The sequence below is a fragment of the Cebidichthys violaceus genome, unplaced genomic scaffold (genome assembly GCF_023349555.1).
Source record: "Cebidichthys violaceus isolate CVI_PGR_0920_01 unplaced genomic scaffold, fCebVio1.0.p SCAF_5, whole genome shotgun sequence".
Lineage (NCBI taxonomy): Eukaryota > Metazoa > Chordata > Actinopteri > Perciformes > Stichaeidae > Cebidichthys > Cebidichthys violaceus.
The window spans coordinates 15,609,252-15,635,736 of NW_027176705.1; the positions used below are offsets into that span (position 1 = coordinate 15,609,252).

A 26,485-nucleotide genomic window follows, 5' to 3' on the forward strand; every position below is an offset into this window, starting at 1 on the left:
GTTGTATGTGGCTCTGGTAGCAACATGTCAATCACAAGGTAGCCCCGCCCTAAAGCATACCTTGCTTTATTGTGCATTTTACTCTAAATGGGACCATAATTTACTAAATGAACATCATGCTATATTGAAGAAGACTTGAAAGCGATTGAGACCATAAACTAGTGTTTAAAATGTTTACTGAGGTAATAAATCAAGTGAGATGTAGAGTCATTTTCTCATAGACTTCTATACAACCAGACTTATTTTTGCAACCAGGGGAGTCGCCCCCTGAAGGCCATTAGAAAGACTGCAAGTTCAAGGCACTTCCACATTGGCTTCACGGAAGTTGCCGCCTGATCAGAGCTTTTTACATCTCAGATACAAATTTATTGTAATCTACAACGATTATTTAGGCCTCAAAGTCTATTTTTACAAAAATGTGCTTGTAAGTGTTAAGATCCAATGAGGAGACGTGGATTAACTGTGTCTACAGCTGCAGAGCAGTAGCTAAGCAGCGGCTGGGCGGCGATGCAGACAGCTGTATGTGTGGTTCTGTTACCTGATAGCCAAACACACCGTCCAAAACAATAAAAATGAGCAAACTCTGAGCACAGAGTAGTAGCTGGGGTTCGGAAATGCACTCAGCTTTGTTATCACCAGCAGCCCCTACAGGCAATAAAAATAGTGGGACTTTGAAATTACTGCTCAATTGTAATCCAGTTACTCCCTTTGGTAGAGACACAGTTTGTACTGCTTGTTTGTTCACATAACTTACATTTAAATGGACAGGAAAATTACTATACACTGCGGAATCTGAAAATGTTTTCCTTGATCGTGGCTCAGATTTCTACACAGTAGACCAAACAATTCGATCAATTTTCTTTAAAAAATAAATAAAAAAGAGTTTTTATCAGTGGTTGTGCTCCAGATTTGGTTGATCGTTTGCTCTTGACCCCCAGGGATCAGACTAAGGTCTATTTTATTTTTATATTCCTCCCAAGCTCTTTTTTCTGTCTCATAACTATTTTTGTCATGTTTTGTGTGTACAAATGAGTGCAGCACTTCCACAAATGAGCAAATGCCTTCCAGGAAAGATTGTCTAAAAGTGGACACCTTTGAGTGTAAGAACAGGCCAAAACACTTGGTCGGACAAGAAGATGCAGGATGTAAAATAATTTGTTTTCCAAGTATACCCTAGCTTTTAGAGCTACATTAATCTAAAGCATCTTCCATGTATACTGAAGACGAAATTTCATCTGAAATTTGGTTGCAATAATTTATTAAACATACCACATTTTCTCCAATATACACTATCGCAAAGCTTAAGATCTATCTGACCTTACACTCATTAATAAATCATAATCTCAACAAAACAGATATAAAGAATATGCTTGTATTTATATATCTTTCATTTTACCTTCTTTCACCAGTGTAATAACACTCATTGTATTATGACTAACTTGCATCTTTGATATTGTGTTTGTCTTCACTTGTGGCTTTTATTGTATTTTGGTGTTTTTGTGCCGTAAAGCACTTGACAGTAAAGTAAAGCACTTGAGTTGACATCCTCTTTCCACGTGTCCCAAAATGATTCCAGGAAACAAAGATCTACACCTGCCATATTTACATAGCTAAATCTAATGTTTGTTGACATTTGGTTGTGTTCAAATATCCTTATGAGATTAGCACTGTTTGTGATATTCTGTTTGCTCTTGGTGCACTAAAGTGTTGAATTTCAGGAAATGTTCCAGATGTGCCAAGCTGGGATCGGCTCAGAGCAAGCTAACTGAGGAATTAGAAATACCATAATTGGCCATCCAGTCAGAGGTTCTGACAAGACAAGATGATGAAGCGGTCACTAAGTGATTTGTCTTGCTCTGTCTCACACTGTGCCAGCCCAACACACAACTTCATTCACTAAGTAGAGCATCCACATCCTGCTTTTCACAGCGCTATCGCCAGGGTTAGTGAACTGAGCTGTGTCCTGACTCCAGTGGTACTGCTTAAAGAGCCGCAAGGAAAGCACATACCAATGGATGTGATGCTACTACCGGTGTTGATTTAGGTGGTCCCTGTTGTCAAAAGCAGTAGTGTTTCTGCAAGTGTAGTGTCACCAGAGTCCCTTTAGAATACCTCTCCTTTTGCTGCAGCACGATCTGACAGTCTGCCTCGCTCAGTCCTGCTTCTGGTTCTCCCGTACCTCCAGCTGGCCCAGTAATACGGCCTGGGCCTCCAGCAGCATGGTATCGGTGTTCGCTTCCAGCTGGGACCAGCAGAGCAGCGATGTGAGGCTCTGCTCCTGGCCGGAGGAGGAGTCACTGCTGCCGGACGTTGAGCTCCCCACCTCCCGCCGGAGCGCCTACTGCAGGCGATGTTACAGGGATGACTCCATCAGAGGCAAAGGAGGCAAAGGAGGAGGTCAAGTGATGTTCTTATAGAGCAACAAAGTCCGCATGAGGAGGAGGAGGTCGTCAGAGTGGAAGGACGTGTCAACAAAATGTCAGACATTACCATTGGAGACAGCTGTTTATTTCCTGTTTCCTTCCACGAGCCAGGTTTTCTTTGTACATGAGGGTGTGTCCATAAACTGTGACATCACTGTTGGGTGTGGTTATGTAAAGATACAACAGAGCAAACTTGTGACCACACCCATCAGTGATGCATTTCAACTTTTCAACCAGAGAAGGAAGTGAAACACTCATTTTCAGTCTGCTATTTAAAATGCCCTCATCTTAGTGACACTTCAGCTTTCCTGTCTAAATATTTGAGAGCAGCAGTGTTCAATGGGGTATTAATTATCTTATTTAAAGAAAACCTATAAACACATCTTTATCTGTCAACAGGTTTTACCCTGACCAGAGAAAGTCCCCTGTAGTATAAGAGGTGTTAAGCGTTTGCCCCAGCTGTCTGAAGTTGAAATATCACTTCAGATTGCTGCCAGGATTTTGGATTAAGATGGAAGAAACATGAAGAACATAAGATGCTAGTTCATCTCCATTCTGTCTGCGAGTTCTAGCATTAAATATTACTATAAATGTATCCACTGATGTTTTAAAATCTAACTGAATGTCCTTCATTGTCCTTTTCTTTCAGCGGCTCCTTCACTCTCCTGTTCCCCTCTCCCTGAGGCTGTGCGTTTGCCCTGACAATGCAGCATTATGGAAATAAATCGTTCCATTAGGTGCATTGTGTTCTGTCATCAGGCCAACCACACTGGGTTATTAATGGACACGGCCTCCGCTTTGATTAAGACTGAAGATTTATGAAAAGACACGCACCCAACATACATTGTGCTACACCTCACAGAAAATTACCTTATGAATGTCACCAAAGTGGGAGACACCTAGTCTATTGTTTGACAGTTTTCTCTTTTGCTCACACTGATATTCACGGTGGCAAAGACAGACAGCGAAGACACTAAACATAAAATAAAAGTATTTTACTAACATTATAGCTGCAAAATGGCATAACCCTTCAGTTCTGTTTAACACCATTGACGGTCTTGTAGAACCAGCCTCTTTTGTTCAAGACTGTGATAAGTTTTTAAGTTTATTTTGTGATCAGGTTAAGGGTATCGAAGCCTCTATAATGCTGCCTTACCTCATGTTTAACTCTTCCAGAATTCTTGAGTGAATTTACCCCTATTTCCCTGTGTCACACTCATCCTCCTGTGGCCCACAGACATTTCAAAGAGGTATTAGAAGTCACTGCCCCTTGTCTTCCCTCGATTGTAAATGAGTCTCTTTCCTCCGGTTTGTACTAAGAATATTTCAAACAAGCCTGTATTTAACACCCATTAAAGAAACCTGGCCTTGACCCAATACTACCTCATAATTACAGACAAATCTCTAATTTAGCTTTTGTCCGAAAAATAATTGAAAAGGCTGTACCTAACTAATCAAATACTGGAAATAATGGAAACTAATAATGTTCTCAAGCCATTTCAATTTGGTTTTCGCCTTTCGCACTGTCAATCATACCATCTTGCTGCACAGACTAAAGCACTGGCTCGGCATAGAAGGAACTGCCCTCAGATGGTTATTTAGGTAATTTTAGTAGGGAATATAAAACCATCTGCTAGAAATCTTGGTGTTGTGTTTGATCAAAATCTGAATTTTAATCAAATCAAATTAAGAAATTGGTTCAGTCTTGTTTTTTGCAACTCAGAAATAGCAAATCATTAGCAAATTGTACATGATTTTACCTTTTCCTGCCTGGATTACTGTAACCCCTTATTTTCTTTTTTAAGGGAGTCTGCAACTGACCCTTCGCTAAGTCCCCCCCACCCCCTGCTATCAAAGTTACCATGAAGCCCACACTTCCATTAACTGAAGTTAGCTGGTTAATGATGTGCTAAAGTAATCTGCTAATCTTAGATCAACAGTATAAACGTAACATTTTAGAAACTAAAATCTCCCTCAAACCTCTTCGGGTAACGAGTTTCATTACCACACAACGTGAAACTATGACTAGCTGGAAATCCACAAAAACTGAACATTTTGAAAATCTTAAACGATTGCATGAGAGTCTATAGAGAAGAGCTAGATAGTTGTAGGACCCTAGTCAGAGCTGGCAGATGCTGATTGGGCAGCCTGCGTTTGAGAGGCGGGACTTGGCGAAGGGTCAATTGCTCAACTTCAATTTTAACTGGTAGTCAGGCTTTTGGCAAACTCTTAAGGAAGAGTGTTATTGGCTCCCTGTGCTTTTCGGGATTCAGTTTAAGATCCTTGTGATCACATTCAATGTCCTCATGGCATGACACCCTCTAATATTTCTGAACCCAATACTAAGATCATCTAACCAACTGCTCTTAAATTTCCCACAGTACAGCTTCAAAACATCAACGCCACCAACATTATGCGGTTGCCTAACCTTCCCTGTCAGATCAGCTGAATCTATACTTAACTATACATAACTTTTTTTATTTGTATTAATGGCATGCATTTTTGTGCAAGGTTTTTCTTTGCAATTTGGTTTTATTTTCCTGCTTCCAGGTAGCCTACCTGTTTCAGTTTCATAAATTTGACATGTTTTCATGCTGTGCACCACTATGCATATTAACTGTGAAGCACTTTGGACTTACTAAACTCAAAAGTACAGCTGAGCCTGATGGGAATGTCACTAGTTTTGCAGATAATTTGGTTATAAAACAAAGTATTAGAAAACAATCATTTTGACCTGATGATGGCGCTAGATGAAAAGTCAGAGATCACCAAAGTCAGTATGATTAATCCTCTGGGAACCATGAATGTCTGTAATTCAAATAAATTCATATAAAATAGTGGTTGATATGTGTCAGTCATTGGTCATGTCTCTTCCAAATGCAGATGCTTCTGACCAATCGAACATTGAAAGAACAAGCCATCGTTTAAGTTTTTGTTATAGTATAGTATACAATGTGTCCGTCTAATTGCAGCGTATCGGAACAGTACGGCTACGTGCTATTTCAATATCTGTATCTTATCCCATTTAGCTAGTATCATACAGGCCTTAGTCATTCCCTCTCTACAACACAGGTAGGTAGGTGAGTGTGTGTGTGTGTGTGTGTGTGTGTGTGTGTGTGTATGTGTGTACAAGTGTGACTGATCCCATTTATCAGGCCAGTTAACCCTTGGCAGCAAGCAGTAATACGGAGCAGGAGACCAGGGGGGATGCAGGCACTCGCTCTAATTAAATCCTCCCCTCCCCTCCACCTACCCACTCACACCTACACAGACCGCCTCCCCTCCTCCGGCAAGAGAGTCTCTGACCTTCCAACCCAGCCTCCCCCATACCTACTCCCAGCATCTCCCACCTCAGCTCGGTAAACTGCAAAGCGACACATGGAAACAGTTTTCTATTCTAATGGGAGTTTACACCTCAATCCTTAATGTCACTTACAGTACTATGCTTAATGAAAGACAGTTCTTGTCACTTGCTGCTCTGCATTATTACATTAGAAATTAGGTTTTAAAGCCACAAGGCCCGGAATAAACACAAATTAAGTGGATCAAATTCTTCTGCTCTTAGAAATTGTGGCCACAAGGCAGTAAATTAATCCATGTTGATTCTGAGTGAAACAGGAACATTTGTGTTCTTTGTAAAACTCTCCCCACATTGATCAATTTGAGTTTTTTGTTGTAATAACTGTATTTGCTTTCCCAGGGCTTTTGAGCTAATCGACATATGATGATGATGCTTTTCCCCTTTCAACTATGTATGCCTCCACTGAGCTGTTGACCTTTTCTAATCCAGCCTGTTTTCAGTGCGAGCGGCATGTGATCTAAATGCTGACTCAAAATAAATGTGTCCTTCCTTCACTTGTGAAGTAATGACGGTGAATAAAGTAGCATTAATGTGAATAAGTATTTGCACTGGTGTGAAGGCGCACAGCTGGCTTTTGTGTGGCACGCTGAGTTCAAAAGCGGGTTAAGAGCAGGGCAATCCGTCTGGCTGACAGCATCAAAGCAGCTGGCATCATTAATACAGGCCCAGGCCGAGGCGTAGTGACAGCGGCTCCATCCACTGTTTGTGAAGGTTACACATGAACTTGCATGCCCGCATGTACGTACAGGTACCCGTGTTTGTGGGTGGGCAGAAATATGTGCAAGTTCGAAGAATAAATACAGTTCTACTTTTTTTTTTTTTTTTTTTTTAAATGAATGGTGATGTTGATTTTCTGGGCCCATTTTGAATTTGGTGATATTTTAAGCATAATTACGTTTTTGTTAACACAAATTACAAAGTTTATTGGCACGAAAATGTTTAACTATCTTACACAACAATGTCAAATGATTACTCCGTCAGTCACAGTGCATCTTTAAAAGGCAGATAGTGAGATAGTGTGTTTACTACTAGCATCATTGCAATGGTTCTGGCAGGATTCTGTATTCTATCTGCATGGAAGATAGAAATACCTGTAGTGGACTGAGAGAAACTCAGACTATTAACGACAGGTATTAGTGTACAAATGGCTGCTCCCGACTTACATTGAACTCTTTTTAAAACAAATATGCCTGACATTAATACATTTACTGCAGAAATTGGTCCTCTGATCCTAAGTTTATTACATATGTGCCCTGAAGATTAAATGTAAGGAAATGCAAACAAATTTCCGTCTGTTACAGGAAAAACGTACAATTGCTTTAAAATAAAAGATATTCAAATCCTAGTGAATATGGAGTCGTCTCACAGTTTGGCATTAGTAAAAGTGACTCGTAAAGTTGAGGATATTTATATGATTGCCCTTCTTACAAATTATGACTGTGTGAATGTCGAGGATCAGACAAGGATTGGTGCTGCTCAACTTAAACGAACAAAAGCCAATAAATAACAATTTCTTTGATATACTTAAGTGCAAAACATCCACAACATTGTGCTTTGCAGCCTTTGCTCGCTCTCACTCTCTTACTATAATTATCACAGCGGGTGCACGGCATTAGCTCTCGTAGGTACAGCAGAATGTCAAGTGTCGACAGGAGGTATTATGTTTAATCTCTATTAACTGCTGATCAAACAGCAGCAGGTAGAGTGGCAGAGGGAGAATGACCAACTATGTGTATGGCAAACATACTTATTGGGTAGGACAGTCTAAAACTCTGTTTTGGTCTAAATAATACTATCATTTAGGCCCCAGGTTTAAGGTATCGTTGGTTTATTTTGCATCTGCTAATGTCAGGAACAATCTCTGGGGTTTGTTGAAAAGGGGTTCTGGGAAATTAGAAAAATTTAATCCAAAAAAAGAAAAGTTCTAGGGGGCAAACACGCAAAAGATAACATTGCTTGCCACAAATTTAATTGCACTATGCAGAAGTGCAGGACTATATTAAGATATGTTTTGCTTGCTTTTTATATTAATTTGCAAAAAACAAATCATTTTTTTTTTTCAGATCTGTTGCTGTTAGACGTTCCGGATTTACAACCGACCAAAGTGTTTCGAAGAAAAGTGTTTCCTCTAACAGCAAACACGATGGATTCAGGTCATTTGCTAGATTTGTATTCTATCCTATTTACATAAAACTAAAGAGATACCAGTGTGTCTGCATATAAAGGGTCACGTCAACATCTCATTTATGTAATGGCTCCACATTTATTGCACCGTGACATGACTGACAGGTGGAAATGACATCACTAACATTTAAATTGTTGTCCTTCTCTCTGCAGAGTAATACAACCTAAGTGATGCATATTCCGCAAACAAGCTATTTCTACACTCATCTACACCATCTTTACTCCACCTTTCTCACACACACACACACACACACACACACACACACACACACACACACACACACACACATACACACACACACACAGAGACGTGCTTCAATCCCCCTCTCGCTTTCTGTGCTTCATTTAACTGTCCCCACACCCTCACAGTGTCACCACGCTATCCAATTGGCATAATTGAGCCGGGTCAGATGATAAAGAGACCTATAACAATCAATGCAGGTGAAATAAAAAACAGCTCCCCGTTATTACTTTTGTCCTTTTCCAACGTCAATCAATGCCCCTCCCCTACATCACTTTAACAGACTGAGACTGCTGCGTTTATTTGAGGAGAACATGAGGAGAACATGAGGAGAACGAAGAAACATGAGGAGGAGAAGGAAGAAGAAGAAGAGGAGGAGGAGGAGGAGGAAGAAGAAGAGGAGGAGGAGGAGGAGGAGGAGGAGGAGGAGGAGGAAGAGGAGGTTCAGCAGTATCATTGCTGAGATAGATGAGATGTGACAGGCCGCCACTCTTCTCAGCACCTTCTCATCAGCATGACACAGCTGTCACAGCCCTATTTCAGGAAAATTAAACAGCCTTACGGTAAACTGGCCTGCCTGGAGGGAGGGGCTGCAGGAGTGTGTGTGTGTGTGTGTGTGTGTGTGTGTGTGTGTGTGTGTGTGTGAAAATGAATAAGCTTGTAGTATGCAGATGGGCTTTCTGCTTCTCTCCTCCCCCAATCCGTCCCCCTCCTTCAAGCACTATCCTCTCCTTTTGACATGGTAATGGGTCCAAATTGATGAAGACACTTCACTCATTCAGTGACAACTCTACTGGCAAGCGACATAAACACTTCCTCCACGCCTCCTCATCCATCACTGGTGAAGCCCCTCCCTTCTGCCGTCTTGGCATTGGCTGGGCGGGAAGTTGTTTAATCAGCTAATTTGCTCTTTGGCCACCGTTAATGACCGCACCACCTCTGGATTATCTTGTCATCCCATCCTCTTAATCAGTGCTGATGAACTGCTCATCAAACTATTAGCCTCCTTTTGCCTTTGTCATGCTTCCTACAGCTCATATGTCTGTAATTATAACTAATCGGTTGGGACCCATTTCTCTCTTCATTGACAGAATAGAAGCCATTTCAGGAGCTTTTGTACAGCGACAGAGACGCACTGCAAGGAAGCATCTTCACAACCGTGACAAAATTGAAATAATAAAAAGGTGCAAATAACTAAAACATAGGTGGTTTAATGATCTGTCACACAAATAAAACCTGTGTGGCACATTAACTATTCTTAGTTTTCTTCTGCTTTATTTATTTGCTTGTGTTTTGTTAAATTTCAGTGTGTTGACCTCTGTCAGATGCAATATATTTCTGACGGAAATGCAGAAAGGATTTAAACAAATCTGTCATGTATGTGAATTAAACAATATTATTTACCATATTAAATTCTAATCTGGGCATGGAATGACGCAATAGGTAGATTCCTATCCTTTAATAAAATTCTAATTCTTTATCATTTTAACAATCCGATAATAAGTATTCTGTTATGACCCTACATAACATAGAGGTCAGATGGTAAAGTATGTATCTATTGAAGAAATAGAGTCTACATTTTGAATTGCTGAATTTCTGAAATAAATAAACTTTGACTGAACATATACCTTTAATAGAAGTAAATTAAAACTGAGGAGGTATCTCTCTCAAGCACAGGGAAATTCAGCATTGGGTGAAGAAATGTATCTCTATGTGCTGGTTTGTGTGTTTTAGGTAAACTAAAACCCGTCCATTCTGTCTGACTTTTGAGCTGAAGATTTTGTCTTGCCTGTTTAATCCAACTTTTGCTAACTCAGCACCACCACGCAGCACTTCCACTGTAGGTGAAAGAGTTGTTATGTCTTTAGAAGAATTCATAACATCCAACTGACCTTATACGGCAAATAAAAACTATCGATCCTCCCCCCCAACTCCCACTTTAAAAGACTTATTGTGGAGCTCCATTTCATCTAATCACTTGGCAAAAGAGTCCAGGGTCTAAATAAAGAAAGAATAAATAAAAAAGTCCCCGGGCCAACGTGTTGCTCTCACCTTTGCAGATGAAATTACCCGAAAAGCTGTTACAAATCAATATAATCAATGCAATCAGCTAACTGACACAGGCAATCTCCTGCCAGTAAGTAAAACACCCCCGGCGGAGATCTTTCAATCTCTAGTGCCATAATTGCCCCCAAGGGCGACGTTAGGGTGTAGCATTTTGTACACTTAATTAAATTAGTGAGCTCTGTGGACAGGGTGGGTTGCCGATCTCACAGAGAACGGATAGGTCTGGCCCTGAGCCAGTAATTAAGGCAATACCTTTCCTGATTACGCCAATCCACCTTAATGAACTCATTATGCATTTTAACCCAAACACTCCCATGAATTAATGAGCACGAAGAAAGCCCCTGGACGGAAGGAACGCCTCGATCACGAACACAAGTCATAACTCATCCACTCAACGGGGCAGACTAGGTCCATATTTCTCCCTCTTTCAGCAGCAGCCAAGGCTAATTTGGACTTGAGTGACAGCAAAAGTTCTGGGTCTGCACACATAAAGCTTGAAAGAAATAGGATCCCTTGTCTGGGAAGTAACAACAGAAACTTTACTGGGCGACTTTACAAGGTCTCACAGGAACCATTGTCTGATTTCCCTGTATTGAGAAAACTTTTCTACGGTCCTTTTGCACAGATAAGACTACATGCTCACACCATGCATGGGCCACAAAACATATGTGTAAAATGATTTAAAGAGACCTGGGAACACCGCAGGGTGGTCGCAGCTCTGCGCTGACCCATAATGCTCTGCTAATTAAATAATTCACTAATTGATTCATTGCCAAATCAATAAAGCCTGCAGATGGTTTATGGTGTGAGAGCTAAAGTGTGTTTGTGTTTGAGGACTGGGGCTGGGCGACAAATGAAACACACACACACCATCCAAACAATCGGTGCAACTGAACGGTAAGCAAAAGCACATGAAATTGGTGCTAAAATGTAGGCGAACATTGGGATGACCTTGTGCTTGTGTTGTATGACATCATTGCAGCCCCTCACAGGCAGCTGATGGTGAATATAAAAGGTGTGAGACAGTGTGTGTGTGTGTGTGTGTGTGTGTGGGCACACGTCGAACCCATAAACACAGCTCCGTCCTAGACCCAGTCCCAGGGGAGTCTGGGATTTCTAGGTGGGCCTGAGGAAGAAATCAGCTGGGATATCATTAATTCAAGTGTAATGAATCCTCAGGGTGTTTGTGTATAAAAGGGCATATGCACTGTAAATATGTGGTATGTTATGTATACTTTATGACCGGTTATTTGTGCGTGCGTGAGTGTGTGTGTGTGTGTGTGTGTCTGGTAAGGTCGGAATTACCTTTGAAAGTAATTGGGACAGCAGTGAAGTGTGACATCTCACTGATCTGAGTGGACATAAGGGGTGTAAATCCGGCTACATGAGCAGTTTGATATTTGTTTCCAAGGATGTGTACACAAGCAAACACACCAACACACAGAGAGAATGGAGAATGCAGGGAATGGCCACCAGGGCTCAAAATCCTGTCGGATCAAGGTTGTGCTCGTCTGACGTGGGAGATGATTCATCCAATACTGAGCCAGCTTAATTAAAAAAGTAACAGTTTCTCATTTAGTGCGAAACTGCATAACACAGACGAAAAACGTATAAAGCTCTCTATTAACAGTTATACCCAAATAACTCAGCAAAACACTCATATTAGCGTGTGTGTTAACATATAAATTAACGCGTAAGAATACGCATTATATGTATTTTCAAGGAATTAATGTCACTTCTACCACGCTCTTTGCTACTCTACGTGGCAAAAATTATGTGGACACCCAAACATTTCAGACGTATGAGATGGTTGAACATCTCATTCTGATATACAGTAATAACTTCCACTCTTTTACAAAGGTTTGGTAAAAGATTTTGGAACGTTGCTGCAGAGATTTGCTCCCATTCAGCCACGAGAGAGGTAGTGAGGTCAGGCTCAGATGTTGAGTGATGAGGCCTGGCTCACAGACAGAGTTTCAGTTCATTCCAAAGATGTTGGCTGGAGTTAAAGGGGAAACTATGCCCATTTTCTAAATTCATACATGTTCCTATGGTCTAATAGAGCCAATGTGGAAGTGTCTTAAACCTGCATTCTTTCTAGTGGCCATCAGGGGGCGACTCCTGTGGTTGTAAAAAGAAGTATGGTCGTATGGAAGTCTATGAGAAAATGACTCTACTTCTCACTTGATTTATTACCTCAGTAAACATTGTAAACATGAGTTTATGGTCTCAATTGCTTGTTTCAAGTCTTCTTCAATAACGCATGATGTTCATTTAGTAAATTAATGTATCAGGAGTCCCTACGTCACTCCTCCGCATTCAACTTCCGTTCACTGGTTGCAAAGAGCCAAGATGGGGACTGCCAAAACGCAGAACTCGAGGCTTGAAAACAGCAGTCCACAAACCAATGGGTGACGTCACGACGACTACGTCCACTTCTTATGTGCAGTCTTTGTCTGAAACTCAAATTTGTGATGTCATCAAGCGTAAAGTTTGGAACTGCTCCATAGACGATGAGCTGGGAGAGATGTTATAGATGACACTGCCAGCACCCAGGACAATGTTCTGATTATATGCGGCACGTTTTCTGTTTCAGAACACTACAGAAGAATAAAGCTCATTTGTGTATAAAAACGAAAACATCCAAAAATGTCAGTCTCCCACTCATTGCCTATGGAGCAGCTCCGGACTATACTTGATATCACAAATTTGAAACGTATACGTACGTCTCTGGGTTCACAGATATTGACTGAACCTTCCTAGGGCGATGGGAATAACATATTAGAATTCTTAATCTGGGTGACATTTCCCTTTAAGGTCAGGGCTCTGTGCAGGCCAGTGATGTTCTTCAGCTTAGTTATGGACCTGGCTTCATGCATGGAGGCATTGCAATGTTAAAACAGGACATGATAGTCCCCAAACTGTTGCCACAAAGTTGGAAGCACACTTTGCCTTAAATACTGGAGAAATAAGATTTCCCTTAATTGGAAATAAGGGGCGTAGCCCAAACCATTAGACCTGTATTTAGTTGGCACTATAAACACAGAGAGTTATTGTTCTCCTGGCATCCGCCAAACTACGTTTCATCCATCGGATTGCCAAATAGTAAAGCGTGATTCATCACTTTAACACAACAACCCATTTCCAAAGCTCCAGTGGCAAATGTGTTTTACGTCACTCCATCCATCGACTCGCATTGCTCAGAGTGAATTTAGGCCTGAGTGCCACTGCTCTGCCATGGAAACCCATTTCATGGACAGTAGCCCCATGAAGGTCTGGAACCTGCGAGTATCAATACATATCAAGACTGAATATTTGAAAAGTTTCAAAATGCATTTACCACAGTATCAAAACATGGGTACCAGCAGCGCTCCCTGCTCTCTTCTCTTCGACACCCAGAATAAAAATCTAAAGTTTCATGCCCTCAATGTTGTGTCAATATTTCCCCGTGGTACTGAAAAGGTTATAGATTACCAATCTTTTTAATGGTATTGTATCGAATAATTTACAGTGACGTGACAACACTAATCAAGAGACTACAAATGATTGTTACACACATCAGCACTCTGCAGTCCCATTCTGTGAGCTTTTCCCTTCACAGCTGACAGAATATAGCAGGCAGTGATGGAATTAAACAAAGTAGCCTGCAAATACTCCAGTACCTTTCCTAAATAAAATATTTAAGTATTTGTAATTTTCTGTTTCCATTTCATGCAAATTTATAATTCTACTCACCCCCAAATACACAAGTAAATCATTTTTTTTAAGTTCATAATTACCTTACATTAAAAAACACAGATTATAAATTATGATGCTTTGTTATAGATGAAATTAGTCAAAAGTACCTCGACCAACTACAACAATCAAATGCTGTCAATGCATCAGTAATATGTAGTAACAATGCAGAAATAGAATACATACTTTTACATTTTCTGAATTATTAACATTGTAACTTTTGATACATACTTTCACTAAATTGCTACTTGAAATGGATATTTTATACTACAGTATTACTGTCTTTACCTAAGTAAAGAGTCTGAATACTTCATCACTGAGAGCCGGGCAGAACATTGATGACCTGAAAGCATCCCACTGTCGGGTTAAAGTAACCGAGCTCTTCAGTTCAACCCGTTTTACTGCAAATGTTTGTCGATGGAGACTTCTTAGCTGTACAATTACAAGTGCTGTTAAAATACTTTTGGCCGTATTGTAAACATAATGCTAACTAACAAATACAGGTAACTGAGTATTGACTAATACTATTGTTGACCAACTACGTTTTATTGTAGGATGTGGTTTTATTTCACAATTATATTAAAAAGTGTATACAGAGCTCTACATATTTAATGTGTATTTATCCTTTACTGTGCAATGAATAAGAGATGAAACAGAATTTCAACAAATGTTTCCATAATCAAACACACTCTTACTTATTAATATCTGTGAACTTCATCAGTCCACTTACAGAAATCCTTAGCTTATCAGCTGCATGATATCAGTATTAGCTCACCATTAACAACAGAAAAATTCATAGTCATCCAACATATCCAAACTTAGTATTGAAAAGATAATATATTTAAACAGTATACCAATAACCATTCCAACATTTAGCTGTATAAGTTAACCACCAAGGATTTTTTTTATTTTTTACCAATATCACCGCATTACAGAGTCACAAAAGCATTCATCTTAACTTAAATGCCCAAATTATTATTTTATCCAATAATGCTATTAAAATGGTACCATTTAGGTCTACTGCTTCAGACTGCCAGGCCCTTTGAGATGTGGGTGAACCCTGAGAGAACAAAAGTGTGAGACCACATTCATACGACAGGAAACCCAGAATTTAACATAAGCAGAGCTGTAATGAAAAAAAACAGTTTAAAAAGACAATACAGTGAAAGGTGAAAGCTAAACTGCAATGGCAGATATAATATGACAATGACTTTGACTTAATTAATAAAAACAAGTCATTCCTTAAAGTGATTAAAAAGTATTATTAAGTGACTGAACCCTTTCTTTTTACGCAAGCAGACACTTTGCTGTTTTACAAAGAGCCCATTCACACAATATGAACAGTACAGACAGAACCATCCCCATGTTGATGTGTGGAGCGGGGGACTGTGATGGTGGAGCACCTCTGTGTGTTTAAATGCAGCATAGCAGGTGAGGAGAACTCTGCCTCTTAACTCTACACCCGTAGAGACGAACAGTACAAGTGAAGGTGTGAGGAGAGCTGAAGGCGGAGTCGTTTATCCATGATTACAGCACACGTGTGTGTAACCACAATATGTTACATAGAGGAATCAAGATTGAAAAAAAATAATGAAGGGAACTGGACCATATTCCTTCAAGGTAGGGAATGAAATCTGATATGTATTGAACTCGGGGAGCTTTCACACACCGGGAAGTTTGGCAAAGCTTTTATGTTATCCCTTTTCTTATTAAAAATGCAAACTACAATTTTAAGACAAAAACGGTTTCTTTCTTTTTTTTTTTTTTTTTTTTTAAAGGAATCTTTAAAAATATACTTTTATGCTAAGGCTACTGCCAGCAGACGGTTAGTTTAGCTTAGCATAAAGACAAGAAACAGGGGGAAACAGATAGCCTGGCTCTGTCCAAAGGTAACAAAATCAGCATACCAGCATCTCTAAAGCTCACTAACTAACATAATATATCCACAGAACCACAATTGTTGTTTTTTACATTTTGGTTTTGTACAGATTAAACAAACAAGACATAACATGATAACTAGAGAGTTTTAGAAGGCTAGCAGCTTCCCCCAGCTCCCAGTAGTTATGCTGAGCTAAGCTAACAGGCTGCTAGCTCCAGCTTCACATTGAACGAAATAAAAGTGGGTACAAGGTGATTATTAGAAGCATTATGTACTATATTGCAGGGCCTCTCAGATTCTTCAGATGAAGTCTGCAAGGACTACAAGAGTCCACAGGCTGGATTACACGATCAAAGTAAATGTTGCCAAGCTCCCCAAACTTAGAGAAAGTCTGCACCCAGGCTTTTCCACTACAGTCAATAAATAAAAGAAATATTTTTAAGCTCAAAATAATAGACTTTCATTCATGTGTGCAAAGGTTTCCAAGATCCCACATTCAGTGCACCGTGCAAGATCAGACCATGTTGGTTTGGGTGTTGGGGCTGCGACTCTGCAGGTCGTGTACCTGGTCCAGAACCCAGGTGATGTTTGGTCTCTCCTGGGGATTTGACACCATTATGGAGCTCAGCAGCATCTGCAGGCCCTGCGAGTAGCTGGGCGCAAGACAAACAAAAAACGAATTAGAACTTACGTTTGATCTGTATTTAGTTATACAAACCTTTATGAGTGACTTTCAATCTTAAGCACAAGCGTGCATCATTATCACCAACCACAGGATCATTATTAGCATGAATTCTGTATATTTTGCACAAAATGGAACAGGAAGTGAGGTTTCCAGGACAAAGCAGAGTTCATACGCAACAAAAGCAACCTAAAACAAAAAAAACTCACATTAGCTTTTACAAAAATTTAAATGGAAGAACAAATTGGTCTGCAACGGCATTAAAAGCAAACTATTTGCAATGTAGAGATACAGTGGAGTAATGGCTACCTGAGCAGAGAATGAAGTCGCTCTCTGTGTGTTGTTGTAGTCTGAGCTTCTCTGTGCTTCGCCGACATAGCACTTAAATGCAGGCGCGCGTGCATTTAAGTGCATGTAAACACTGTTAGCTCTGTCAGCACTGTTGCCTTTGTTTGCACTGTTCTTGCTGTTAGCACCGTTAGCTACTTGCTGTCTGCTCAGCCATCTCCATGTTGAGAGCCGTCTGGAGGCAATAGATAAGCTCTGAATTACGAATCGAGCACATTTACAAGTTTTTATCCTGAATGTTAATTGGGTGGGTTTTGTGACTGCCAGTTTACAGTTCATCCTTAAAATCAGTTACATTACTTTTGTTTAACTTCGAAATAGAAAATAGAATTATCGCTATGTTGTTGTATTCCTTCGCCAACCATTCAAGTTACAGTTTACCTTCATGTCGGTCCAAAATTTTCATTATTTTAACCTATTAGATATGTGTGCCATTTTCATAATTAGCATATGAATTCTTAAGTTACGACCGAAACCCTTTTTTGTGAGGTCACTAATCAGTTCATCCCCGAGTCCAAGTGCACATTTGTGCTAGATTTGAAAAAATTCCCTCAAGGTATTCCTGAGGCATCGTGTTTACGAGAATGGTACGGGCGGACGGACAACCCGGCGCGGAGGCATACAAAATGATCCACTATCCATGCAGCAACAGAAACTGAAACATTAACAGGAAACTTTCTTCAAATAACACTGTAAGGTGATGTTATAACTGACCTGCAAGACTGTGGGATGGTCACTGGATTCTGGACAGCCAGGGCAACGCTGTCCCCCTTCTGAAATACCATGTCATAGGGCCCCTCCAACATCATCATGCAGTAAAGCACACAGCCGAGTGACTGGATGAGTATGAGAAGACATCAAAAGACGAGACAAAGGAGTAGTCCGCGAAGGATCCACAGTAGCATTAGCACTTGGTTTGAGAGAACAGAAAACAACAAGCACAGCATACAAAGGGAATGAAGAATAGTATTTACCCAGATATCAGTGCGCTCGTCTATAATGCAGTGGCTCTCTACATTAAAGAGTTCAGGAGCCCTGTAGGAAATAGTGCACCGCTGGGCTGCCCAGTCCTGGATGGTCATGGCTTCTCTGGTTCCTCTAACCTGAAATTAACTCAGTGTCATTAAATTCATTACAGGGTGAGGAACATGTAGAGGACCTAATGTATAGAATATGAAAACAAAAAGCAGCTCGGTTGCCTAACACTTGAAATGTAAATACTTATTCTATAGCAATACTTGACAAATTTGTGATTCTTGCACTTTTTGGGGTTGTGCCCACATGGTCTAATGCTCTTATTGTAAGTCGCTTTGTAGGAAAGTGTCAAGTGTTAAGATTAACCCCAAGTAACATGACTTAGGCTTCTGCTTGATACATCTCTATGTACATCAGTAAAACATCCAGAAATCTGTATTCTGAGAAATGAATGAGCGTGATATTTTGAATATGTGGTTTATTGGCATTAAAACGCTGCCATCTAGAGGTAAGAATCGGGACCTCCCTTCTAAAATAATGTCAAGAATAGTGAGTATTGACATTATCTTCAAAAGGATAAGTTGCCACTAAATGTTAAGAGGTTAGAAATTACCCACTATTGCTATTTGTCTTAGCTTTCTTTCATCCCTTGGTCTGAATTGTAAGACCAGAGATAAAATATTCTGAAATATTTTTAATTTCATACTACAGTGAAAGAAAGAAAAAAATTTAGATTTTTTTTTTATTTTTTAAAGAAAGCATTCATTTCACATTAATGTCCATTACTTTTTAATATCACAGACAAAATAATGGAAGTGGTGCCCTCTGTTCTTACACATTAAGAATCCAACCTCATGAACAACACAGCATTTTGCTTTTAGTGCTGCATAAGTGAACAAAGTGACCTCAGGCTTAAAATAAACTAATTTGGGCTTTGTCAAATAGTATCAATGCTCAAAATCTTTATAGTCTTTATAGACTTTGTGCCCTTACCTCAATCCTGGCACGGTTCATAGAGCCCAGGTCCATCAGAAGCGGCCTGTCATCCTCATCCAGAAGCACATTTGTGGGCTTCAGGTCTCTGAGTAAACAATAACATGAATGTTAAAAGATGGTCATTTAGTAAACTGAAGTCGTTTGTATTTAGATTGGAGGCTTTTTTTCACGACTATGTCCCCCTATCTGAGAGATTATGTGCCAATAAAGAATGTATTACAATCATCAGGTATAAGAAAGACATAATGTATATTAGTCTGTAGAGGTGCTGGTGCTGGCTTGTCAGCAGGAATCGAGGTAAATCCATCTGTTTGAATCTGTTTCTGCTTTTTGATCACAGTGCAGGGTGTATACTATGATCAGAAATGACTCCAACACTTCAAACAGACTCTGGTGAAGCACTCCAAGCCAGCACAAGAGTCTATGCTGGGCAAATGTTTGTTTGTATGTGTGTGTGTGGGAAGACAGATTACCTGTGTGCATAGCCTTTTTCATGAATGGCCTTGAGTCCAGAGCAGATGCCACGCAGGATTTGCAAAATCTGTTTTTCAGGCATTGAGCTCCCCTTGTCTCTCAGCTTCTCCAGAACAGACCACAGACTGCCTTTCTGTTCACACAAACGCACCAACATATCAGAATCAGATCAGTTCCACCAGGGTTATTTTGGTTATAGTAACTGCTGCACCAACTTACTCTGATATAAGGCAGAAGTAACCAGGCTTCCGTCTTGCCTCCACGATCAACAAAGGTGTGTGCAACCAGACTCAAGACGTTGGGGTGATTAAAAATCTGATGCATCTCCACTTCTGTCTGAGCCTCCTGATGGCCTTCACGGTCATGGCACAGGATCCTCTTCAAGGCGTAGAAGCGCCCATCCTTTGCCCCCTCCACCAGATCCACATAACTGAACCCCCTGAGGAGAGGACACAGAGAGATTCGATTCGAGAGATTGGAGTTTCATTTTTTAAAAGACTGAATAATTTACCATAACAAATGAGGACTACATTTATCAAAGATGTGCCTCAAAGAGGAATACATAGTGCATTTGTGTGGACATGGATTGGATTTCTAGTAATAATTGTATCAGGGACAGTGAATGGAGGATAGACTTAAAATAACCCACAGTGTCAATGTGTTCAATGCAATGAGATAGATGTCACCCAGTACAACTGTGAGGCTCAGTGATGTGTTGACAATGGTTTCTTGACAGAAAAATACAACTTTGAAAATGTTATCTTACCCTTCGTCTAGTTTCTGGACAAAGTAATATTTTTTGTTATCGATGGTGAATGAGCCACGGGAGCATATGCACAGGGTCTGCCCCATCTTGACTGGTACATTGTTTAACGCCAAGCTTTTAAGGGCCTGGGAGAAACAGGACAAATAAAAAAGTTATTTGAGAATGACAGTCAGAGAAATACAGAAAAATAATGCAATGCTACTTATTAGCTGAAACATTAATTATTGAAAGCAAACTACGCGATAACCTTTTGGTCCATTGGAGAGAAACATATGGTACGAAAGCTTACAAAGTGTCAACAAACGTTAGCTGTTAGCTGTCAGCTAGCATAGCACATCAGCAACATCTAACACAAGCTTAGCAACTTCCAGGCTACAACTGCCAAAATGCCACATAAACGTCCATTTTTAACGTTAGCCCAAATCGCTTTGTAATTTCTATTGACTACCTAACACAATGAACAGCTCAACATAACAAACCTATGCTATAATTGGTGGCGTTACGTCTTTATTCTTACCAGCTAGCTGTCTGTTTACCAAATTAGCTTACTGTCATATTTCTCCATCTTCTTCCTTTTCTTCTTCTTGGCTTTAAAGGAGGTTGTCAACCAGCGTATTAGGCGCATCACCGCCACCTTCGCTTCGGAGTATAGACCCGAGATTAAACCCGATAATGTACAGCTATTAATCCTGTTTTTTAGATAAAATCATAGAACAATTCTAGTGCTTGATCAACTGAGCAGGTTCATTATTGTATTTTTTCTACTCCTCCCATAAATGTGCAAGATGTTCACCCCCTTATTGTACAAAAAAACGTGCAAAAAGGGATCTGTCAATATCCTGTTGTACTTATACTCGAGAAAACAACGTCTTTGATTATTACTGAAAATATACATTTATTTGTGTACTTGTACACCCCCATGTTCCACTACAAATTGACTTAATGATATTTAGTTTCCAATCATTTGGAAAACTGTTACTTGAATAGTTCTTTACTCTTCACAGGTCCTCTGTATTCTTCTTCTCTAATAAACAGTCTGCATGGAGCATGTTTGTTACACAGCGCTGAAGGAGTGCAGTGGCATGAGCTGGAAAGTTTCACAGAAGAAATCATGGCGGATTACGAGCATAACAGAAGAGGTGGCACCGACGACGGAGGTGATATTTGTGCTGTTTTAACGTTTAAATGTGGTTGAGAAATAGGAAGTATTTAGCGTTAGCTCGAATTGCTGCTTATCCGTTAAAAGTGCCCCTAGCTAATGTTAGACAGAGGAAACGTTCGTACAACTTCACTAAGCTAACTTAATGTTAGCTGCGTATCATTGGCTAGCTAATGCTAACGCGGAGTTAACAGTTTAATTTGTATTAACGTTCCTTATTTGGCTATGTAAAGGCGATGGACAGTAACTACCGAGCTAAACTTACTTCTAACGTTAGACAGGTTATAAAGCAAAGACTGGCTTGCAGCAGAAAGGTCTCTTGTTAGCTTGCTAACCTGGCATTAGCCTAGCTAGTGTGCAAGTTAGTTAGCACAGGTTAATAACACCATATTAGTAACATATTAGTAACATCTGCTCTCAGACCCTAATGTGCGTTACTCATAGGTAACATTGTACATACTTTCTGCCCACACAGTCCCTAGGTGGACTTTTAAAACACTAAGTTAACTGTAAACACAACGGTAAGAACTTAAGTTACCTGTGGTTAGTTAATGGCAAGAAACGTAACGTTAGGAACAGAGGTAAAGGTGATAGCTTTTATTATTCTCAAGTTCACAGGAAACGGTTGTTCACCTTGTTGAGTTGTCTTGCCTCAAGCAGGGCCGCAGGAGGAGGGGGACAGAGTGAAAACTAAGCCTGTCTCTTGTAGCACTGTGGGAGGAGAAGGGACCGCGGTCAAACGCACATCCGACCATCTCTCACCTGAAGACGAGGACGAGCCCTCAGAGGACCCACCAGCCCCCCGCAAAGTCTCCAAGATAGGCTTTAGCATGAGCAGTCCGATGGGGAAGAAGTCGAACCCCATATCTATCAAACTTGGAGCAACAGTGAGTGTGTAGCATTGCCTAGTGACTGCCTGAACGCATAGCCTGTCCATTGATGAAATTAATCCATTTATTAATCAAGTCAAGAACAGCTGCAAAACATCATATTTGATCCGGTTTACCATCCTTTCTTTTGAATTATATGAAGAGAGTGAAGAGGCATGATGTTTTTTCTGCAATCTGTTCTAGAAACCCAAAGAGCCCGCACCGTCAGCTCCTCCAAAAAAGTCAGGGCTGGCGTCTGTTTTTAACGAAGACGATGATGACGTAAGAGCGCACGCGCGCGCGCGCACACACACACACACACACACACACACACACACACACAGAGTAATGTCATAGTTGTAGAAATCCTTAAACAAATATGCAGAGGCTGACTTAAACTCTCTCATGTGATGCAGAGTGAACCTGAGGAGATGCCCCCAGAAGCAAAGATGAGGATGAAGAACATTGGCAGGTATAACCACACGGATACATGGTATACTTTATAATTGTTCCCTCAGCTTCTGCTTTTATCAAAACATTCAGCTTTTGAATTCCATATTAAGTTATTTGTGACATGACTGATCCGCAATCTTTGTAGGGAGACGCCAACATCTGCGGGACCTAATTCCTTCAACAAGGGCAAGCAGGGTTTCTCTGATCATCAAAAACTTTGGGAGAGGAAGATGAAGGCCCAAGCAGACAAATTGTAAATGACTACCACAGTTTTTGTGACTAATGGATGATTTTGTATAGTTTAAACCATGTCAGAGATACCTACGAAGGCTCAAATAATTCTTCACTGCACCCTCGGTTTTGACAACTTCTCAGCTTTGGACCTGCAGTGAGGAATACTTTAAGCCTTCGATACTCAGTGACTGAACTCAAGTTTACGTTTCTAACCACTACCGGCTGACGCTAAGTGAGAGGAGAGGTACCAGTGTGTCAACCCTCTTTAATGAGAGGTGCAGAGTGGGGAAATGAAGATATGGGACGAACAAAATAGCCATTTAAACTGTGTAGAATTATACAGTTGTTTTCAGCTGGATAATGAAAAAAATCAAACATCGTAGCGCCCTCATTCCCCTTTTGTGACGTGCTTGTTCCTATCTGAAGCTGGTTGGGTGTGGTCCTGAGCAAGTGTCGCTTGTCAAATATTTGTATAAAAACGTACATAGAACTGTGATGTTTTATTTTTAAATCCACAAATGGCAGTGTGTGTGTTTAAGAGTTCTGTTATTGTGTGTGTGCGCGGCTTCGACTCGACGTACATGGGATTGTTGTTTCATTTAGTTTCTCAGCGTCAATGTACAAACGCTTTGTTTTCACCTGCTGTGACGCCTCATGGGCAGTTTGTTTTGTCTGAGCTTTGTGCCAGTATTTCTGGATTTGCTTCTTCAATGCTGTATTTCTGTAAGTCTGCTTTACGGAATCTGGCAAAAAAATGTGTCTGTCATTTTTTTTTTTTTGTTATGGTCACAATGACAGGACTGCTAATGTGCTTTTAGTTGACAACTGTGAAGTCACGGAGTTACCAGGGTGCTGGTACCAGTCATATTTAAGGGACAGTTCACCCCCCAAAAATATTAATAAATGTTTTTCCTCTTACCCACAGTGCTACTAATCAATCTAGATTGTTTTGGGTTGAGTTGTCTAGTTTTGGAGATAGTGGCTGTAGAATTGTCTGCCTGCTTTCTAATATAAAGTGACTATATGGCGCTTGGCTTGTAGTGGTCAAAGTGCCAAAAAAATACATTTGAAAAACTCAACAGCAATGTCTCTTTTCAGTAATCAGGTTACTCAAAATATTCCACAGACCGTGTTGTGAGCAGTTTTGTGTAGGAACTATTTTCTTTCTACCAAACTACACCCTCCAACCGTATCACAACAGTGCAAAAGAGAGGGTGCGTCTACTCATGGACGAGAGGCTCGAGCACACGCGAGATGTAAACATGAACTGCGTCCTCCTCAGCTGAGCAGTAACATTAGCCAGCTCAGTGGTGCTGGGCCAGCTAGCAGTATCGAATATAGATGCGTTCTTCCTCTCGCTCTGTGATGAGGTTGGCTGGTGCAGTTTGGTAGAAAGAAAGTAGTTCCTACATGAAACTCCTCACAATAAGGTCTGTGGTTCATGATTTCTGGAAAGAGACGTTGCTGTTGAGAATCATTTTTTTTTGGCACTTTAAGCAGCACAAGCAGAGTGCCATATAGTCCCATTTTTTTTCTTGAGATGGCAGACATCTCTACAGCTGATATCTCTTACACAGGGCAACTCGCACCAAAACCATATAGATTAATAAATAGCACTACAGGTTAAAAAAAAACAAAAAACATGTTTTGATTTTAATTTTTTTTGGGGGGGGGGGGGGGGGGGGGGGGGGCTGGGCTGGGCTGTCGGGTTACAATGCAGATTAGCAATAGTTAGGTACTCAAAACTTTTTCATTGCCACTTTAACATCAGCAAGCCCAAACTTCAGAAATAATATGCCAGTCCTTTTAGTTCAGATAAATGTGGTTACTTCTCCTGTGCCTGATTTTTGGAAGATTCCCTGAATTAAAAAATATAAACTCCTCTGTTATCCTGAGCTATCTGACTGTTGTGCTTTCCCAAATGAATCACATCCAGTGCTAACGACCTGTTTCATCAAACAACTCTCTTCATTACATATTTAAACGTCAGTCAAATAAAAAATTTGAATGATGATTGTGTCAAATGTTTATTGCTGACATGTCTGACGTTGATGTCTGATACATGAACTACGTCCCACAGCATACGTTTTCTCTGCTTAAACTTACACAGAAAGACACATTTGTTTGAGTTAAATTGTTAATAGCATCCATCATTTGGAGGGTTTTATATTTTGTTTATCAATGTATTAGTAGACATCCTTTATTATATTCATTATTTTTCATGCTTGTAGAGTTGCTAATTGATTGATTTGCACTGTTTAACTGAAAGTTTATTTTTGATACAGATGGAAATTAAAGATCAGACTACATACCACTTAGTGCCCTGAACATGACAATAAGGGTGACTCACTGTTTTCCCTTCATTTGAATATGATACTTACTGATTTTGCATCTTTACCATCATGGAAATTACCTTCACACATTTGTTCATTCATGTCTTACACTGACCGGCAAACGGTTTCAGTGTGCAGAATGCAGTAACGGCCTGCATTGTAAAATAGCAACGCTGTACATCACGTCAGGATAAAATGTTTCTGGTTCTGCATGAGTGAAACCAGCTTCATTTTCTGATCAGGCATGGCCATCCTCAAAGACCTCCAGAAATTGCTGGTGGCTCTGGTGGGTTTGCCTGAGGTCCAATCCAGACTGGGTAGCACCTTCAAGGCCCTTTGGACCAGGGTGGGCAGCGGGGAGTCCGGCTGGATGAGGGATGCTGAAGCTCCACTGGTCCATACCAGCAGGAGTTTGAGGGTAGAGTTTTGCAGCAAAGCCTAAAGATATGGACAAAGTAGCAAATCAGTGATGATTTGTGATTTGAACAATAAAAATGGTGGTTCAAAAAAATAATACACATTATGTCATTAGAAAAAGAAACTTAACCACTCAACGCAACATACAAGACAGATTTTCCTACCATCCACCGCCTACTGGTTTCAGTTTATGTAAGAAAATCAATGAAAGGAAACCAAAATGTGGTTATTTGAATATTTCATTCAGGATTTATGTTGCTGGAAAGTCAAACCAGAGGACAATAGTTTCTTGCAATATAGTATAAAAGGGCACTGTTAAGCTTCATTCAGTGACCACATATCTGCAGCAAACACTGTCACTACTGCAAGCTACAATGGCTAGGAAGTTCATTGTCTCATAATGGAGAATACAAGTGTACATTTTTAGCAAAAACTTAATGTGAAAAATTATATTTTGTATTTGAATCCATCCATTGATTTTATCCCCTTATATTCAATTGTGGTTGCAATAAAGGAATTATTTATTGTTAGGAATTATTTGAATGTACTGCTGGGAAGTATAATTTTTTTTTTAATCTTTACTGGTTTTCCATCACACTTTCATACTTTGGCCGGTATGAATGCAGAACATGTATTAAACTGCATTCTGTGTTATATAAAAGGTCTTACATTTTTGTATTTATTTACATAAGTTTATGTGCAAACCCTGCAGAATCCCTGGAAAGGTACAGTGGGTCTATTTATCTGTTAACTTTTATGGAAAAGACAAAGTTTTGTTGTGGTTTTTCAACATCCAGTATAACAACTCTAATTCCTGTGTCAACACTGGCGTTCTGCTTATGCCATGTTCACGTCATGTGGGATGGATGTTTTAATTTCCCTCTGGGGA

At 40.2% G+C, this 26,485-nt stretch overlaps 3 protein-coding genes across 7 annotated transcripts in view; 1 reads left to right on the forward strand and 2 right to left on the reverse strand.

Moving 5' to 3' along the window:
* Positions 1–14,550: 14,550 nt before the first annotated feature.
* stk16 (serine/threonine kinase 16) lies at positions 14,551–20,728 on the reverse strand. Of its 2 annotated transcripts, none has more exons than XM_068730890.1 (8): positions 20,681–20,728; positions 20,132–20,256; positions 19,585–19,804; positions 19,365–19,498; positions 18,889–18,976; positions 17,895–18,023; positions 17,635–17,756; positions 14,551–16,543 (listed from the first exon to the last, which is right to left on the reverse strand). In XM_068730890.1, exons 1-8 carry the CDS (start codon positions 20,684–20,686, stop codon positions 16,405–16,407), a joined length of 963 nt encoding a protein of 320 aa, XP_068586991.1. In that variant the 5' UTR covers positions 20,687–20,728; the 3' UTR covers positions 14,551–16,404. The 2 variants fall into 2 exon arrangements, with proteins under 2 accessions (XP_068586991.1, XP_068586992.1); XM_068730891.1 differs by having other exon boundaries at positions 20,649–20,711.
* A 490-nt stretch (positions 20,729–21,218) lies between these two features.
* Positions 21,219–24,858, forward strand: LOC137887386 (PEST proteolytic signal-containing nuclear protein-like). Its single transcript, XM_068730332.1, has 5 exons — positions 21,219–21,288; positions 21,951–22,177; positions 22,364–22,441; positions 22,576–22,631; positions 22,758–24,858. The coding sequence occupies exons 1-5, from the start codon at positions 21,243–21,245 to the stop codon at positions 22,867–22,869; spliced, it is 519 nt and encodes a 172-aa protein (XP_068586433.1). The 5' UTR covers positions 21,219–21,242; the 3' UTR covers positions 22,870–24,858.
* The window catches only part of LOC137887385 (interleukin-18 receptor accessory protein-like), an 8,998-nt gene continuing 7,367 nt past the window's right edge, over positions 24,855–26,485 (reverse strand). For all 4 annotated transcript variants that reach the window (XM_068730330.1, XM_068730329.1, XM_068730327.1 and 1 more), the window contains one exon: positions 24,855–25,617. In XM_068730330.1, coding sequence (XP_068586431.1) covers positions 25,360–25,617 — 258 coding nt within the window. In that variant the 3' untranslated portion in view covers positions 24,855–25,359. The remainder of the gene's footprint in view (positions 25,618–26,485) is intronic.

Bases quoted from the DNA above. Each gene is read 5' to 3' on its own strand.
- stk16 (XM_068730890.1), bottom strand. The intron at 18,977-19,364 runs GTAATCTGTCTT...TTGTTTACTCAG, and splicing joins GAAAAAGGCTATGCACACAG to AGACCTGAAGCCCACAAATG. The intron at 18,024-18,888 runs GTAAGGGCACAA...AGTTAATTTCAG, and splicing joins TGAACCGTGCCAGGATTGAG to GTTAGAGGAACCAGAGAAGC.
- LOC137887386 (XM_068730332.1), top strand. From the start codon at position 21,243: ATGGCGGATTACGAGCATAACAGAAGAGGTGGCACCGACGACGGAG. The intron at 22,178-22,363 runs GTGAGTGTGTAG...AATCTGTTCTAG, and splicing joins CTATCAAACTTGGAGCAACA to AAACCCAAAGAGCCCGCACC. The intron at 22,442-22,575 runs GTAAGAGCGCAC...CATGTGATGCAG, and splicing joins TTAACGAAGACGATGATGAC to AGTGAACCTGAGGAGATGCC.